Source organism: Cannabis sativa, chromosome 7 (assembly GCF_029168945.1).
Source record: "Cannabis sativa cultivar Pink pepper isolate KNU-18-1 chromosome 7, ASM2916894v1, whole genome shotgun sequence".
Lineage (NCBI taxonomy): Eukaryota > Viridiplantae > Streptophyta > Magnoliopsida > Rosales > Cannabaceae > Cannabis > Cannabis sativa.
In genome coordinates, this window is record NC_083607.1 from 3,844,400 (window position 1) to 3,861,000 (window position 16,601).

General features: G+C 33.0%; 2 protein-coding genes across 10 annotated transcripts; one reads left to right on the forward strand and one right to left on the reverse strand.

The window, feature by feature from the left end:
- Positions 1 to 3,010: 3,010 nt before the first annotated feature.
- LOC115696609 (uncharacterized) lies at positions 3,011 to 8,693 on the forward strand. 4 transcript variants are annotated; one of them, XM_030623503.2, is made up of 11 exons: positions 3,011 to 3,217; positions 4,177 to 4,381; positions 4,610 to 4,791; positions 4,929 to 5,708; positions 5,809 to 5,886; positions 6,612 to 6,933; positions 7,021 to 7,220; positions 7,512 to 7,588; positions 7,852 to 7,953; positions 8,078 to 8,264; positions 8,340 to 8,693. In XM_030623503.2, exons 2-11 carry the CDS (start codon positions 4,207 to 4,209, stop codon positions 8,466 to 8,468), a joined length of 2,232 nt encoding a protein of 743 aa, XP_030479363.1. In that variant the 5' UTR covers positions 3,011 to 3,217; positions 4,177 to 4,206; the 3' UTR covers positions 8,469 to 8,693. The 4 variants fall into 4 exon arrangements, with proteins under 4 accessions (XP_030479363.1, XP_060957566.1, XP_030479362.1 ...); XM_061101583.1 differs by having other exon boundaries at positions 3,012 to 3,217; positions 8,361 to 8,693; XM_030623502.2 differs by having other exon boundaries at positions 3,012 to 3,217; positions 4,206 to 4,381.
- A 603-nt stretch (positions 8,694 to 9,296) lies between these two features.
- On the reverse strand, positions 9,297 to 16,167 carry LOC115698032 (protein SIEL). 6 transcript variants are annotated; one of them, XM_061101581.1, is made up of 10 exons: positions 15,430 to 16,167; positions 15,233 to 15,310; positions 14,018 to 14,251; positions 13,557 to 13,748; positions 13,076 to 13,216; positions 12,711 to 12,800; positions 11,688 to 12,220; positions 10,156 to 11,284; positions 9,785 to 9,888; positions 9,297 to 9,587 (listed from the first exon to the last, which is right to left on the reverse strand). In XM_061101581.1, exons 1-8 carry the CDS (start codon positions 16,096 to 16,098, stop codon positions 10,369 to 10,371), a joined length of 2,853 nt encoding a protein of 950 aa, XP_060957564.1. In that variant the 5' UTR covers positions 16,099 to 16,167; the 3' UTR covers positions 9,297 to 9,587; positions 9,785 to 9,888; positions 10,156 to 10,368. The 6 variants fall into 6 exon arrangements, with proteins under 6 accessions (XP_060957564.1, XP_060957565.1, XP_030481077.1 ...); XM_061101582.1 differs by having other exon boundaries at positions 9,297 to 9,653; XM_030625217.2 differs by having other exon boundaries at positions 9,785 to 9,891.
- Positions 16,168 to 16,601: the final 434 nt, after the last annotated feature.

Below are 16,601 nucleotides of genomic sequence, written 5' to 3' on the forward strand. Positions count from 1 at the left end.
TAATTACATCAAACAATTGTTTCTTATTACGCCCCACAAGAGAAGGCAACCCAAGGTATTTCCCATGATTAGCCACAATCTTCATTCCCATATATGTACCCATTGCCACCTTTTCTTCAGCACCCACTCGGCTCCCAAAACAAAGTTCAGACTTATTGAAATTCACCTCCTGCCCTGAAGCTCTTGTGTATTTCCCCAACAACACCTAAGATGATTCAAAGAGAACTAAAACACTCAAATAAATAAATAATAATGTTAAAATGAAGTTTGAATCAGTATATTGTGGCGGACCTAATACAATATATATATAACTAATAACTACTTAGATCATTGATAAATAAATTACAATAAAAATAAAATAGTGTATATGTATTTTTGTAAATTAATATTCAAACTCAAATATAGTAAATTTGTTAAAGCTGTTAAACCTAGTTTCTTCATATTAAACTCCTACATAGAAGTTACAACACTTTCAAAAAAAAAAAAAAAAAAAAATCCTACTTAGAAAACAAAATCCAAAATCTATTACTGATTTACAAAAACATATTTGTTTGGCATTTACAACCTTCATCAAAAATTTCCAATAACAAATCTAAATAAAAACATTTTTTTAGGAAATTTGCTATAAATGGTGTGTAATTTGTTTTTTTTTTTACTAAGGTGATATTTGAATTTAATGTGTAAAATCATCAGATTATTTTTGTGTTTTTTTTTTTTTGTTTTTTAAATTATTCCATTTTATATTCTCCAAAACAGATTTATCATCATGGATTAGCATATATATACACAGCTTTTATTTTTTAAAAATGTTGAAAAAGAAAAGAAAATCCACATGTTTTGGGTCATAACTTTGAACCATAACATTGAAAGTAGCAATTTATCATGTAAAATATAAGAGATGTGTTTGTACTAATTTGGTTTAGTTTTTGTTTTCACAAAAAACTCATTTTTTGACCAAACCAATGTTTTGTAGTACCATACCATTAAAACTACCAAATTTTCATTTAAAATGTATTTTAAATGTTTGTACTAATTTAGCATGGGAAATTTGATTTTTTATGCTTACATTTGGTTAAATTTTTTTTTTTTCTAAACAAATAATAACTAATATTTGTAAGATATGACAATTCTTATGATATCCCTAAAATACTCCCATTTACATCACCCCATTTACACTATCGGACCACCCCATCGGACCACCCATCGGACCAAATCTGCTACTAATTTTTTTTTATGTTTTTGTACATACAAAAGTAGCATCAGGTGACCATCGGACCACCATCGGACTACCAATTTTTTTTTTTTATATATTTTTGCACTAAAAAAAAGTATGGAAAATTTGAGAGGGATATTTTTGGGTTTTAGATAAAGTGGTCATATATTTTCAATGCTGATATGTATTAGTTTAGAAATAAAATATTAGGTATATATAAGTATAGAAAATCAAATTTCCCTTTAGCATTTTTCTTTTTAAACACCACAAATGCCACATGGCAAGAACTATATATATATATATTGCATTATATAATGCCTCACAATTTTATTAACACACTTTATTATTATTATTATGTTTAAAAATATTTTCTTACTATAAAAATTAACACAAAATAGTTTGAAATAAGGTAAGATTAAATTCTAATAATTAATTTAACTTCTATAAAAAAATTAATTATACTGTTTTTTTTTTTAAATTTTTTTTTAAGATATTGATATAAATTATTAAGAATAATGCTTACAGCACATTTAAATTATATTTATTCTTATATATAATTAATATCAACTATAAAAAAATAAAAAGTAATGTGGTTCACGTACTCAAAAATAAAATACATGATTAAAATAATAGGATTATTTCATAAATACCTAAAAATAACAAAAATTTTACATTTTTATGGATTTATAATTTTTTTTTTATGTATACATATTTTCACTTGTTTTTTATATATAAAAATACAAAGTGTTATTTTTTTTAGTATTTTTAAAATAATATTATTTTCCCACATTTTTCAATTTTTTCATAAAATAATATATATATTTTTTAAAAAAGCTACATTATTACACAAAAAGTATAAAAATACATAAATTTGGAATTTTCTCTTACAATAAATTATGTGAGATCTGATATTTAATTGCACCAATATTAATATTACACATTTGAAAATACTAGACACTACTAGTACTATTCAGCATTCCTCTAAAATTATACTTGATTAAAATTAAATACATATAAATAAAAAATGTAAATCATTAGAGTGTGAACATTACTCGTATATTTTCATTTTTTTAACAAAGATTTCTCATAGATTAAAGGAGTGTAATGTAAATAAATATAATGCTTTTGAGAAATTTTATTTGCACTCCACAAAATGATAAGTACACCTTATTATTAAAAAAAAATAAACTTAAATAATTTTTAAAAATCACTCTTAATTTTTTTTTTTAAAATTTTCTTCCTCAAATTATTTTATATTAATTTTAATGCTTATTTTGATTCTATTTTCATTTTTTTCTTTCTAAATTATGTATATATATTTTTTTAATTTTTAAGAAAATGTCATATAATTTTTTATTTTAATTTTTTTCATAATATTTAAAATATAATTTATTTTTATTTGATGGATATATTTTTTAAGAATATAAATTGAAAGAAAAAAAATTAAAAAAAAGCCTAGTACAATTAAAGATATAAATTTTAGGAAAATTCTACAATGTATTCATTAAAAAAAAAGTACAGTGATGCACCCTTATTTGTTTCACATCTAAAAAAATAATTTAGTCTAAATTTTTTTTAAGATCGTATACGTTGTAGTTATTTAAGACGTAAAATTTTTAAAAAATTTGAAAAATTTAACACGCTAAAAATAAGATTCAAAAATTCTGTTGCACATGTGACTTTTTTTATTATATACGCGTGTGAAATAGACGGTTTGAACATTAAATTTTATAAATTATTATAAATTTCTCACAATTTTATAACTAAATGGACTGTACTTATTAGTGAGGTGTATTCTAGAAGCACCTAAATTTTATATAAAATAAAAAATTACTTATAGTGTATAAAAAAAAAATCTTCTCTTTTTTTTACTGAAATTACTAAAATGCGCAGGGGGAGTATAGCGCACTGTTCTATAAAACTGCACTGACTAACAATTTCGCGCTTCAGCCAAAGCAAAGCAACTCATATCGCTCTTCTCAGTTTCAGAACTGATCCGTACAAGTATGGCTTTCTCTCTAAATTACACTGCTAACACTATCAAATCAATACCCTTTTCTCTCCACTACTGCATTCACTCTTTTTCTCTTCTTTTACTCATATCAATATCATAAAGCTGCTATTTTTATTTTTATTTTCTGTGTTTTTCTTCTTCTTTTTGCTACCAAATTCTAATGGATTTTCTAGGGTTTTCATTGAATTATCTTTTGCAGACTCACATTACTGGTTGTGAACCACAATCATCGTCGTTACGTTGATCTTTTTTTGTTTTGTATATGGGCAGTGAACACTGATTTTAAGCTACTTTGCTCATCATAAAGAATAAGGATCATTTATGACTGATATGTAGTGTTGTTGTTGTTCAATCTTCATTGTCCCTTGGCATAAAACTAAAAGAAAGTAAATTTCAATGCTTGTTTTGGATTGAACATCAATGATCAATTGATTTTGCTTATAGGGAAAACCAATTAATTTGTTGTTTTTACTATTTATTCTTTTGGATTTTTTCTTTTTCCCTTTTTTAATTATACTGTTCTTGATTAATGTTGGTTACTTAAATTGATTGGTAGCCATATGTTTGCAACTCAAGATAGGAAATTTTGCCCTGTATCCTGTTATTAACTAATTGAAATTAACATATGATTGTTACTATTTTGTTTTAATATATTTGTTGTTGCAATTATGTTTTGTTTTCATGTTCCTTTCATATGAAGCTAGTTTTGTTCTTATCATACTTGCTACCACAATGTTGGTTCCCATCTGAGCTTAATATATATGTACAAACCATTTTCTCTTGAATTATGCCTCATATTCTTATGTAGAAATTGGTAGTGCAAATATGAGTATTGGTTATATTATGCATTGGTTGTAGAAATGTTTCACTAGTGTGAATTTGAAGATGGTAAAATCCCACTTTGTTCATGACTCTATTGCTAAGGTTATGATTCTGCTTAATGATGTAGACTTTTGTTTACTCCTGTTTGGAACATAGAATGGGAAGCTGGAAGAAAATACAGTCTTCTTATAACAATGGGAGCACAATTCCTGTTCCCACCAAAGCTCTTAGCTCTACAACTGCAAGAAATTTGGCCAAGAGTCAACTTGGTGGTGTCATATTTGGAACCAAGAATAGCACAATAAGAGAATGTTTTCATAAACAACTATTTGGTTAGTGATCTTACTTAATTGAATGTGTACTTCTTATTGTTGGCAGCTTTACATTTGGTTTTTACACCATCTTTCCCTTCAATGAGCTTCCGAAATAGTCTTAATGATAGTTATCCGCACTTAATAGTAAATTGTTGTGTTATTTCTTTGTGGAAGGATATCGCTGGTGCATTTTGTTCATTATTTGATGTCAACAACTAGTGAGAGATGTATACTTTTTCCTTTCAGGTTTGCCACCTCATCACTTTTCCTACGTAAAGAACATTGATCCTGGATTGCCACTTTTTCTGTTCAACTACAGTGACAGGAAACTCCATGGGATCTTTGAGGCTGCCTCCCCTGGTCAAATGAATATCGACCCATATGGGTGGACCAGTGATGGCTCGGAGAGGACAATGTATCCAGCACAGGTATTAGTTTATATCAAATCTCACCGGTCTATGTTTCTGAGATAAATTTATGTGAGACACCCCATTTTGGATGGCAGAAATTATTATCTTTTAGTTTCAGTCACAGGTATTGATTATATTTTATTTTTTTAATTTAGGTTCAGATTCGTGTTCGATTACAATGCCAGCCACTGGCTGAAAGTCAGTTTAAACAGATTATTGGAGACAACTACTACACTCATCAACATTTCTGGTTTGAGCTTGACCATGCTCAAGCAAATCAGTTGACTAATTTGATGGCTTCTTTAGCGGTTCCTCCAGGTACTCCAATACTTCAGAGTACAATGAAGTGGAGTAGTAATTTTCCAACCAGTTATTCTCGTGACACTAGAAAGGAAAGTAGAGGGTTTCCACCACTTGCTCTAGTGGATAAGCAAGCGGTTGTTTCGGGTACATCAGTACGACAGAATACAATGAAGAGGAGTTATAATGTTCCAGCAGCAGGCTCTTCTCGTGACACTAGAGAGGAAGAATTTCCCCCACTTCCTGTAGCGGCTCAGCCCTCAGATCAATCAAGTCAGAGATCAGGTTCTACTGATGTTTTGTCATCCTTTGATGGAGAAAACCAGTCATTGGAAGCTCAATTTAATGTGAGGGTGGTTGATGGAGACGAGGAAGATCTCCTATGCAAGGAACTGAAGCAATTGGCTTGTAAACAGGAAATGAATGGACATCAAGACTCGTCTCTGACATCTGATACACAGGATACTGATTCAACAAATGGCACACACTTGGAGATGGGTGATGCAAAACATGCTTTTGATAATAATAATATTTCCTTGAAGGAGAAGGGATATCCTGGGGAACCATTCGGTTCAGAAGATATTAGTGAGCAAAATTCTGGTTCATCATCAAAGTATCAAGCCCTTATAACTCAGGTGAAATCTATCTCAGTATTTCGTACTTTCTGTTTGGAAATGTCACTTGTGTAATTCCTTTATTACAAGTATTCTCATATTGTCATGTGTATTTGCATAGTTAATTCACGAGGTGGAAGAGCTGAAGGCTTTTAAAGCAGAACAAACTCAGAAAACGGGCTTTCTTCAACATAAGATGGTATTTGATCATTGATACAATTCCTATAAGTGTGTTTGTTATTATCTGATTGTGATTGTTTATTTATTGTGCCTTTCTTGAGTTGTCCAAATAAATAAATTTATTGCAAACTTCATCTGTGCATTTAGTCATTCATGTATTGCAAGTTAAGGTTAAGGAATAATTCGTTTGGATTGGTTTGAATCATGTGACGAGCAGAACTATCCTATAACATTCTAGTTTTACTAAGGTGCAAACGAGGCTGGAATTTATAGTCGGAAAATGGTCAAATGTCATAATGTCGTTTATTTGCTGATAAGTAACATTTTTAAGTAGTGGAGTTTCTTTGAATTTGTTCTGTAAGCACTCTTATTCTGGCTTATGTTTCCTGAATAATTGGGTTCTTTGTTATATAACCTCCATTTATAAAATTTGAAAAATTGAGTTTAAAGTGGGTCCTTTGCCTATTAAAAATTTGTTGTGGAAATGGAACCTATAAATTTAGACTTACCATATGATATTATGGTCATTAACTCATTACTTATAACTAGTAGTAATTAGAAACTTGTATGGCTGAACATTTATGATCTAATCCGGATTGTAGCTCTATTACATGGGGAACTTTTCATTGACATTCTCATAGATTAAATTGCTTATGATCAATGGCGCTTTAGTATTGTCAATCTGTTGCCTTCTTTGAGTGGTGGGTTGTCCAATTTATCGATTCTTTTTGCCCTGCATTTCAGGTGCAAGCGGAAAAAGACATTCAACTGTTAAAAAGACATTGCAGTTCAGACTCTGAATCTAATCTCTCCAGGGTGCTTGATGACGATAAGGTTACTGAATCATTTGATAATCTGAATTCGGAGCCTTATGAGTCAATATTTTTATTGGGGGGTTATGATGGTGAATCATGGTTGTCAACCTTTGATTCATACTGTCCTTCTCTGAATTATCTAAAGCCTCTCAGACCAATGAATTGTGTTCGTTCGTACGCTTCAGTTGCAAAACTAAATGGTGAATTTTATGCAATTGGTGGCGGAAATGGTCAAATTTGGTATGACACAGGTATGTGCCAATACAATAAGTTGGTTTCTCAATACACTTATCCTGACAGTTCATTTAATTCTTCCGTCTTTTCTTTTCTTGGTGAAGTTGAATCTTACAGCCCAAGTAAAGACAAATGGACAGTGTGTCCTTCTTTGAACCAGGAGAAGGGAAGCTTAGCTGGAGCTACATTGAAGGAAAAAATATTTGCAATGGGTGGTGGGAATGGTGTTGAGTGCTATTCAAGTGTCGAGATGCTTGATTTAGATATCGGAAGATGGATACTTGCACGGTCAATGCTGCAAAAGGTAAACTTTACTAGAGTCATTGTTATTTAAGCCTCATGCTTTCTCAAATAGACTTAGCAACTAAGATTCATATGTGCATGACACTCGGGTAACCGAATTGGAGTACTATTTCGATAAATAGTGCTACAGTGTATTTACAACACTAACCTTTCTTTACTATTTATAAACCTTCAACACTCTTGAACACTCCTAACATTTTGAAATGCAATTATCTTCCTTTTGTAATTTTACTTTGTTAATATTATTTGCTTAGCAATTGATCCCATTGTTTTATTTCCTTTATTGCTTCAGAGATTTGCTCTTGCTGCAGCTGAACTCAATGGCGTCATTTATGCTGTTGGCGGATACGATGGGACAGATTACTTAAAGTGAGATGTTACACACCTGTTTACACTAACAATTATAAACCTGTAATATTTATGTATTACATTCATGGACCAAATGTATCATTCACATCTGTAGTCCAATCTAAACATGTCTTATGTATATAGAGGATTGATTTGTGTGCAATTATGCATAATCAACTATATCATATTGGGCATTGGATTTTTGGTATTTTCAGTTGTGTAATCCTATCATACTAAATATATCATATATGCTGTACTTGACAAAAAGAATTTCACTATTTCAGGTCTGCTGAAATGTTTGATCCTAGAGAACACTCCTGGAGAAGTATTTCTAGTATGAAGTCTAAGAGGGGCTGTCACTCATTGGTAGTTTTAAAAGACCAATTGTAAGATCATAATTCTGTTCATTTTCATTTTCCCATATCGATTTTTCATCTCGATTTGGAACCACTATGATGAAGACTTAGTTTCACCTTCTCCTGTGACACCCTCGGGTTTCAACTTTTGCAGGTATGCTCTAGGAGGCTATGATGGAGATTCTATGGTTTCAAGTGTAGAAATTTTCGATCCAAGACTCGGATCATGGATGAGTGGAGAACCAATGAACTACCCGAGGGGATATTCAGCTGCTGCGGTTGTTAACGAGACTATCTGTGTGATGGGAGGTGTGAAAGATGGTTACAATGTAGTAACTGAAGTAAGTAACATTATGTCAATGCTTTTATTTTATTTCTCTGTATTTCTAACATTTTTTTACTAAAGAGAACTCTAGTTATTCTCTAACTTTTTACAGATTGAGAGTTTCAAAGAAGGACAAAAGGGTTGGCATGAATCCAATGGAGATGTCATTGGTAAAAGGTGCTTCCATTCAGCCATTGTTTCATCGTCGTCTTTTACATGATGTTTGTTAGTCGATACCGATGAGTGTACAGAAAGTGGTTCCACACAGTCATTGAAAAGAAGTATTGTCCAAAGTAAGTTTGTTTTAAGTAATCAGATTGGAAAAAAAAAAAAAAGAAGTTAGAATTTTCATTTTGAAAGGCTATTATGGACCTGTTAATTTTTTTGAAGGGGGGAATTTGTAAAGGGACAATTTCATAGTTGAATACAAAGCATTAGTCTCATATATTCACAAGTTCTTTTGCAATTAAAAAAGGAAAAAGCCTTTGAGTTTGAGAAAAGGAGAGCAAACGGTAATAACTGAATTTCTATAATCTACTTAACAGATTAAACCCGGGTGCTCTATTGTTGTTGTTGGTCTTAGTTAATTAATATATCATTAATTAATTAATTAAATTATTGACTTTTTAGGTGTAGAAGAAAATCATAATTAATTTTTATTTAGAGATAAATCAAACCAATTGGGAAATGTTAAAAGATAATGGTATTGAGTATTGAATCAAAAAATACGTACATATTTATTTATTTATTTATTTTAAATAAGGTTGATAAATTTAATAAAAAGTTCTTCTAAAACATTACAAATAGTCCCTAGAGTGCTGGATAGATAAATTGTCCACATACTCACACTTAGCCACATTATCAGCTAAAAAAATTCAAAAACATACTATAATATTAAAGAAATTACAACCCAAAAACTAATCAGAAAGTCTTTACACATTATCTTATTATACAGAGGTGTTGACTTTAAAAATATAATCTTTAGGAAGCTAACATTTGATTTGGTTAAAAATGTCCATCTCAAGTCAAAAGGAAAAAGAGCGTGACATAAAGTTGAATAACAAAATAAATTCAAAGTAAGATTTGCAATTCATCACCAAATTATCATATGAGAACAAAAAGGAAAACATGTCATGTGAAATGTTTGAAGATGAAAACTTAAGTAATTTCATTTTATACTTTAGGTGTACATATAACTCCAAATCAAATCAAAGCTTAGGTAATAAGAGTTGCAGAGTTCTACTTCATCCCGGGCCGGTGGTAGAGTCATTCATCGTTCTGGCCCGGGTGGCAGTCATTCGCCATTCTAGGCTGGTGGTAGAGTCGTTCATCGACCGATCTTATCATGCAAGTGTTGGGACAATGCCATTAACTTATAACCATGTATTTTTGTGCTCTGAATGAACTCTAAAAACAAACTTACTAAAAATTTCAGACCTTACATGAACAACATCAATTTATTTCATATATTTTAAGACTTAAATGTGGAGAGCATGGATATTTAGCACAAGCCAACTGGAAGGAAAATAATTTTACCTGGAACTCAAAACCGACGAAACAGCGGTATGACATGATTTTCAGAAACCAGTTGGATTTTGGTTCCTAGAACTCCATCATCTCAAAAATCGGCCATACTCAATCTGCTATTGTAATAGAAGAGGTCAAAAAAAAAAAAAACATTAAAAGAAAGCCAAATAATTTTGATAGAACCAAACCATAAATTATTTCATGCTTTTTGTTCCCTGGAAAATCAAAATCTAGACACATGTAAAGACTACAGCTATGAGATGAATTATCAGTAAAACAGACTCTGCATATATCAAAGAAGGCATAAAATATAACTTCTAGTACTTCAGCCAAAGCTTCCTGTAAATCCAAATCAGTAGAGAATTGCCAAAAAGCAATACCTTTAAAGGATGGTTGGTAGAAATGATTTGTTTCTGTTTTCCAATTCGCCAATCATCAATACGGGTTTTCATCGTAGAGCTTGACTGAACCCAGCAATCTAGACTTTTCCACTGATTCGAAAGAACATGAAGCAGCCGTCTGGAGAAAGTGAGTCAATAGAGCCAAGAGTTGCCGCCGTTTTTCCCATTTACATAAGATGTAAAACAGATCACTCATCGTTTAGACAGAAAAACCTCTATTTCCTTGCAAAGATAGGCCAGCTTGTGCTTAGGACCCACACGACGATGTTTGACGAAGTGCAGATCCTCGAATGGACATTCTATACCAATACATAACCTAATACTAAAGGACATTGCTTTTGGGGTCTTGTAGAAGGGTGCAAGAAATGAAAATCTTCTATAACCATTACATTCTTCAAAATTGTTCAAATCCAAAAAGATGAATTGAGTTGATCCATCATCCATTGTCATCTTCAGCCACAACCTACTCTCAACCGAAATGTTGTGAATGGTAATTTGGCATGCTATGCCAACAGGTAGTCCTGGAACATAAATAATAGGATTTTCAGGGCCATTATTAGGAATGATTAGTTCGGTGTTTAAGTACTTGAGTCTCCCAACAAACATAATCTCTTTGAGGCAGAACATTTCCAATAACCTTCGAAATAGAGAGCGATCATAGGATTCTCCATTGCCAGATGTGTGAATTTCTGCTGATAGCTTGCCTACTTCAATTACAAAATTAGAAGGTTGAATACAGCCTTCTTTAACAAGATTTTCGACCTGCGAAAGAGTGGTAGAGAGTTTTTCTAGTGTATCGTGCTTGCAGAAAATTTCAACTTTATATAGTTTTAGTATGCAAGTCAAAAGAACCAATTCCAAGACATGTAACTCCTCCTCTTTAGACAAACATATAAACCTACCCCTCAATTCTATGAGCCTCCTCTCTAGTTTTCCAAACAAAAGATTCAATGTTCCAATTCTACAGGTGAGAAATTTTGGAGGCAGGAAGTGGCCCCACACCTTGGCAAGCACTTCTATGGACCGGAGATATAGCAATGTGAAGCTTAAAGCCCCGACAGATTCACCAGAATTCGAGTCAAACAATGCTAACTCTTCTTTGCAACTCCTGCATGGACCCGGATGTTATATATACAATTTTAAAAACAGAATTATTGTAATTAAAAACATTAGATAGCAAGGTGTAATAAATTATCAGACAATGAGATGTATGATATCTTAAATTTTGTCTTTTGCAGATAGTATAGAAGAAATTGCTTTGGCCATGCAATTCCTTGTATTGACACAAACATCTAGATTCTATTAAAAAGCTAGTCTCCCATCTCCATGCATTAAACTCAAACCATCGATTAAATGACAACATAATATTTTCCCTTCAATGCAATATACGTTCTCTCCCCAAAATCTTTGTTCCCTCTCTTATTTTACCATGAAGAAAGATGACAAAACGATTAATGGCCCTTAAAAATGAAGAAACACGATAGAACAGAATAGAGAGAGTAAAATTCAACCTCAAAATTCTCAGCACTTGATGCAGACATCCCGATTGTACTAATGGCCAGATATCTTTGACCCTCGCAGTGATAGCGTTTATAGACCTAATTATTTCATCATGGGCTTCCAGCTTGGAATTTAAAACTGATGTGAGTTTTTGTGGCTCATCCATGTCTAGAAACTGAATTTCAGATGTTCCATCTATCTCTTGCTGTGATGGTTTTGCGAGGGAACCAATTGTGTTTTCATTAGAGTAAACTTGAACGTTACCTTTGACCATAGGAAAACGTTGTCCCCATTCTTTGAGCTCAATTGCAGAGAGGCTTGTGGAATTACTGCACTGAGACAAGTACGCTAAAAGACCAGTTTGGTCCATAACATCACTCACGGAATTGGTAATCCTTCCTAGCATTGTAAGGGCATAAGAAAACACTACATGCGGAATTTTGGAAAAGTTTTCACCCGAGAGTGGAACTGAGATTGCCAAAACTAGCAAACCAGCTACTCTCACATTATCAAAATCCAACTTGCCATCAGACATTGGTTCAATCTGGCAAAAGAAAATGAACAGTAAAAATTATATTATCTGACATGGAAAAGGAAGTTAAGAACATTAATCCAATCATTAATAATAAACACAACACATTTATATTATAGTAGGGCCTCCCTTTTGAAAAACACAATTTTAACTCTTTTGAAGTGTGATGGTTAATTAATAATTGAATACCTCAATGTATTTTCTCAGAAAAAGAGAGGTGCATCAACTGGATTATAGGATTCAACCACTATAATGTGAATTAGTATTGAAAGGTAAAGTGTACAAGTACCATAACAGTAACAAACAAGAGTCTGCAACATGTTCTACAGAAAAACAAAAAATTACAAGATTGGCATTTACAAAAAAGTTTCTTGAAGCATAACACTCAACTTTAATTTCGTGCCAGGACCAGTGACCCTGGACAAGATTTTGTAATAGATAGATCACCCGAGCCATAGGTTAATATAAGAACTAGTAATGCTATTTGGTAAACAATGCTAACCTGTTGTAAGATATCCTCAATAATGGAAACAACAAATTTGCCATTATTTCGACCAAAGTGAAACAAAGCTGAGAAAGTATCAACTTCATCCTGGAAGAAGCAGAATACACTAAATAAATGAAAAGAACAATATAAAGTTTTTTAACATGAAATTTCAGATCATCAAAGCCACACTTGATTTGACTGAATTCGTATAAACTTCTATGAAAACAATAATAAAGGATTATGGTAAACAACTGAAGCAATAACAGAATGAACTAACTAAAATGGGGCGTACCATGGTATTACCACTTTAACTTTGAAGAAAAGACATAAAATATATAAGTCTGTACTGAGAGGATATAGCAGCAAGGACAAAATTATACCTCTAGATATCTTGCCAAATTGTCTAGCAGGGCATCTACTGTTAGAGTAAAGAGCTTCAAAACCGAAAGTTTCACTAATTTTAGTATTCTCTTGGTAGCACATCTGATGGGTAAAGTTTTGTCAACCAGAGGACCAAGAAACTGAATAATCAAATAAGGATAAATTAGTCAATTTACAATGTCATCTTTCACAATAAGAACAATAACAACAAAAACAAGAAGAATGAACAAAACTATATGTGAAGAGAAAACCCAAAAGAAAAAGGAACAACGACAAGTTCATACGTTAAAAGCTAGCAAAAGCCATCCAGAGAGTCTGACAATCACAATCAAATTTCATGGATAAACAGTTAATAATAAGAATCACCCCTTTGTGCAAGAGATAAATTACATATACATACAGCTAGTAAATTAATCATACTTTGGAATTCCAGAAAATATTACTGGAAATCAATCCAAGTTCTTAAGAATCCAGAGATACCGTGTGCACATGCTTCTCTTGCAATTTCAGGCGACCACAGCTAGCCATACAGTGCATAGTTTCCAAAGCTTGTAATCGAACAATGACTGAACCATCATTCAGTACATCCATCAGTAAGTTTAAGGCTTCCCGAGCGAAGTCAGCTGACAGGACGATGAGTGTAGACAAGGAATGACAGGCAGACTTCCGCACCTTCATATTCGTTCCAGTTAAATATCAAGAGGACATATGTAAAGAAACAACAAAAGATTAAGATTTTTGCATTTTATATTCATAGATCGCCAACTATGGCAAACAAAGCAAAAAGGAACAGCTCCTCCAAAGGTCAGATAAGACTATGGCAAGCATGTATTAAGTGTAAATTAAATTCCAAATAGATATGAGAATTGCAAAAAGGAGAAAAAAGCATTGGAATAACATGGTAGAAATAGAAGGCCTTGAACAAGACAAGAAAACATTACCTCAAAGAATTCATCCTCAAGCCCATGCATTAAAGCTCCGGCAGCACTTGATGCCAATACTTCAAATTGTTCACCACAGCACTGACCAAGCGATCTCTTTTCTTTAACAATCCCAAGAAGTTTCTTCGACAGGGTTTGCAAAAGAATGTCCTCTGATACCACTTCTATTTTCCTTAAGGCATTGAAAGCTTCAACCCTGACCTCCACACTCATGTCTCTAGCCATAGAACACACCTACAAGCATAAACATAGCACAAACATCGTCTTACAACTTACAAGTAAAGTTAAGTTTTGCTAACATTCAGAGACTTTAAGAAAAGAATGTCCACTCATTCAATTGTAGCAGTTTAAAGAGGGTGGTAAATTAAACAGATAAGTAGGACTACTTCTCAACTGATAATTTTATATAAGTATAATAAGAGTTAAGACTCTTGAGTTCCCTAACAGACTACATACCAGAGATGCAGGGGGGAAGAAAACATATGTAATACAAGAAAGAAATTATGCAAATGAATAGTTACCCGCCCATGTTATGGGCTCTTGGGCTATACCAACACATCGAATTATTTACAGCTGAACCACTTTTAGTATATGTTCTGCATAAAAAGGCAAGAAGGAACATATGAAATCTTTAAAATAAACAGAAATGTGCAGAGTTTTTTTGTCTTGCAAAGATGGTAAATTCAGGCAGACAACCCATATAAAAATTTAAGTAAAAATTGGGAAGTCCATCAAGCTTTTGCTCATAGCTTTTATAAGCAAGGAATCCTAGCTTCCATAAAAAGGACTTAAAATTTAAAAAACAGGAGCCGATAACGAAATTTCAAATATATAAGCAGAAAAGTATTATTAAGATTAAAAAAAAAATATATTTTTACATTTCAAAGCGATTTTTTTTTGGCATTATTACGAAAATTCAAATAATTACTCACATAGCAACTAATGGAATAATTTAAATTGTAATCAAAATTCACATAACATAACAAGCCACGTAGAACTACCTAATCAACTCAAACTATAAATTTAAAGAAAAAAAAAAAATAGTATATGAGCTAATTCCCCTAAAAGATTATTGAAAAAACCAATTCAATCACAAGCTTAAATGTGCAAAATCATGTAGAACTGCCTCTGGACAAAGATAAATTCATAAGTTCTCCAATATCATCATGCAGTAAGACACAATAAATTTTTAGATATATGATTTTTAGAAAATACCTTGACAAATAATTCATCAGAACACTGTAATTTCGTCTCAGGGTTTGATGCCGCAAGCACTAGACCCCAAGCACAAACCTTCATTCAAACATGAATCCATTAGTAACTGACTGATTCAGTACAACTCAAAAGATTCAAACCAATTCGCAACTTAAATACGAAAGATTACAGATACATTGGCACTAATCGGAGCTTACCGCACGAACTGCAGCCGACCTTACGCTATCTTCCATGTCGCGTAGAAGATCAACGGCACGGTTATAGCAACCGCGGACCATGTCTTCGTCTTCGATGACATTGGACTCGCTCAAACGAACCAGTCCGTCAAGAGCAGCTCTTCTCACGCAAGGGTAAGGGTCCTTCGTAAACCCGAGAAATAGAGTTAAAGAAATATGCGGCCGAACACGAAACCTCTCGGCGTTCCTCAGAAGCCATAGTCGTACGGACAGGGATGGACGGAAGCACAGCGAAGGGAAAAAACCGTCATCGTCAAGCTCGTTCACGGCTGGAACCGACGCAGGGTCACGTTCCGCGATGGAAACGACGACGTCCAGTGCCTGTGCAGCGATGTGAGCTGACGCGGAGGAGAGGAGTGAGCAAGAGCGGACCGAGTCGAATACGAGGCGGGAGAATTGAGGACGATGAGAAGACAAATCGGAGAGGAGTTTGAGTGTTTGATGAAGTATGACGGAGTCGCGGTAGAGTTCGAGAGAGCGAGCTAGGGTTTGAAAGATGGAGGTGATTGTGGAATGGGGAGTTGAGGGGCTTAGGATGAGGGCTCTGATACGAGATAGGGATTGGGAAGAGAGGGGTTGTTGAATGTGATTGGTTAGGAGGAGGCCGGAGCTCTGATCGTGATCTTCCATTGATGAGGTTAAAAGCTTGGCCTGAGTTTGCAGGAGGAAGAAGCCGACGCGGGAAAGTAAGGAAACTGTGAATGAAGTCGTTGAATCGAGACTGGGCCATGGGCCTTAGGCCTTGGGCCTTGGGTTGGGCTTTGGCCTTTTAACATCTTGTTAGTCAGTGTTAGTGGTCACTCATCAATATTTTTGCTTTTTTAGTAGAAATTATATATTTTAGGGAGAGGATTGTAATTTAGAAAAGGGGTAAGTTGAAAAATACCATTTTTATTAATCAATTAATCAAATTTACCTTTAATTTATATTTAATTGAAACCTACTTTTTTTTATATGTATTGTACCTAAAATACCCTGACAAGGGCAAAATTGGTACAACGTTTAAAAAAATAGGTAAAAATAATATATTTTAAAAAAGAGGGTAAAAATAAAAGAGAACAAAATAAAAAGGGTATAGAGTGTAATTTCCTCTTTAGAAAACGTGGGGTATGATATGTAAGGAATAAACGATA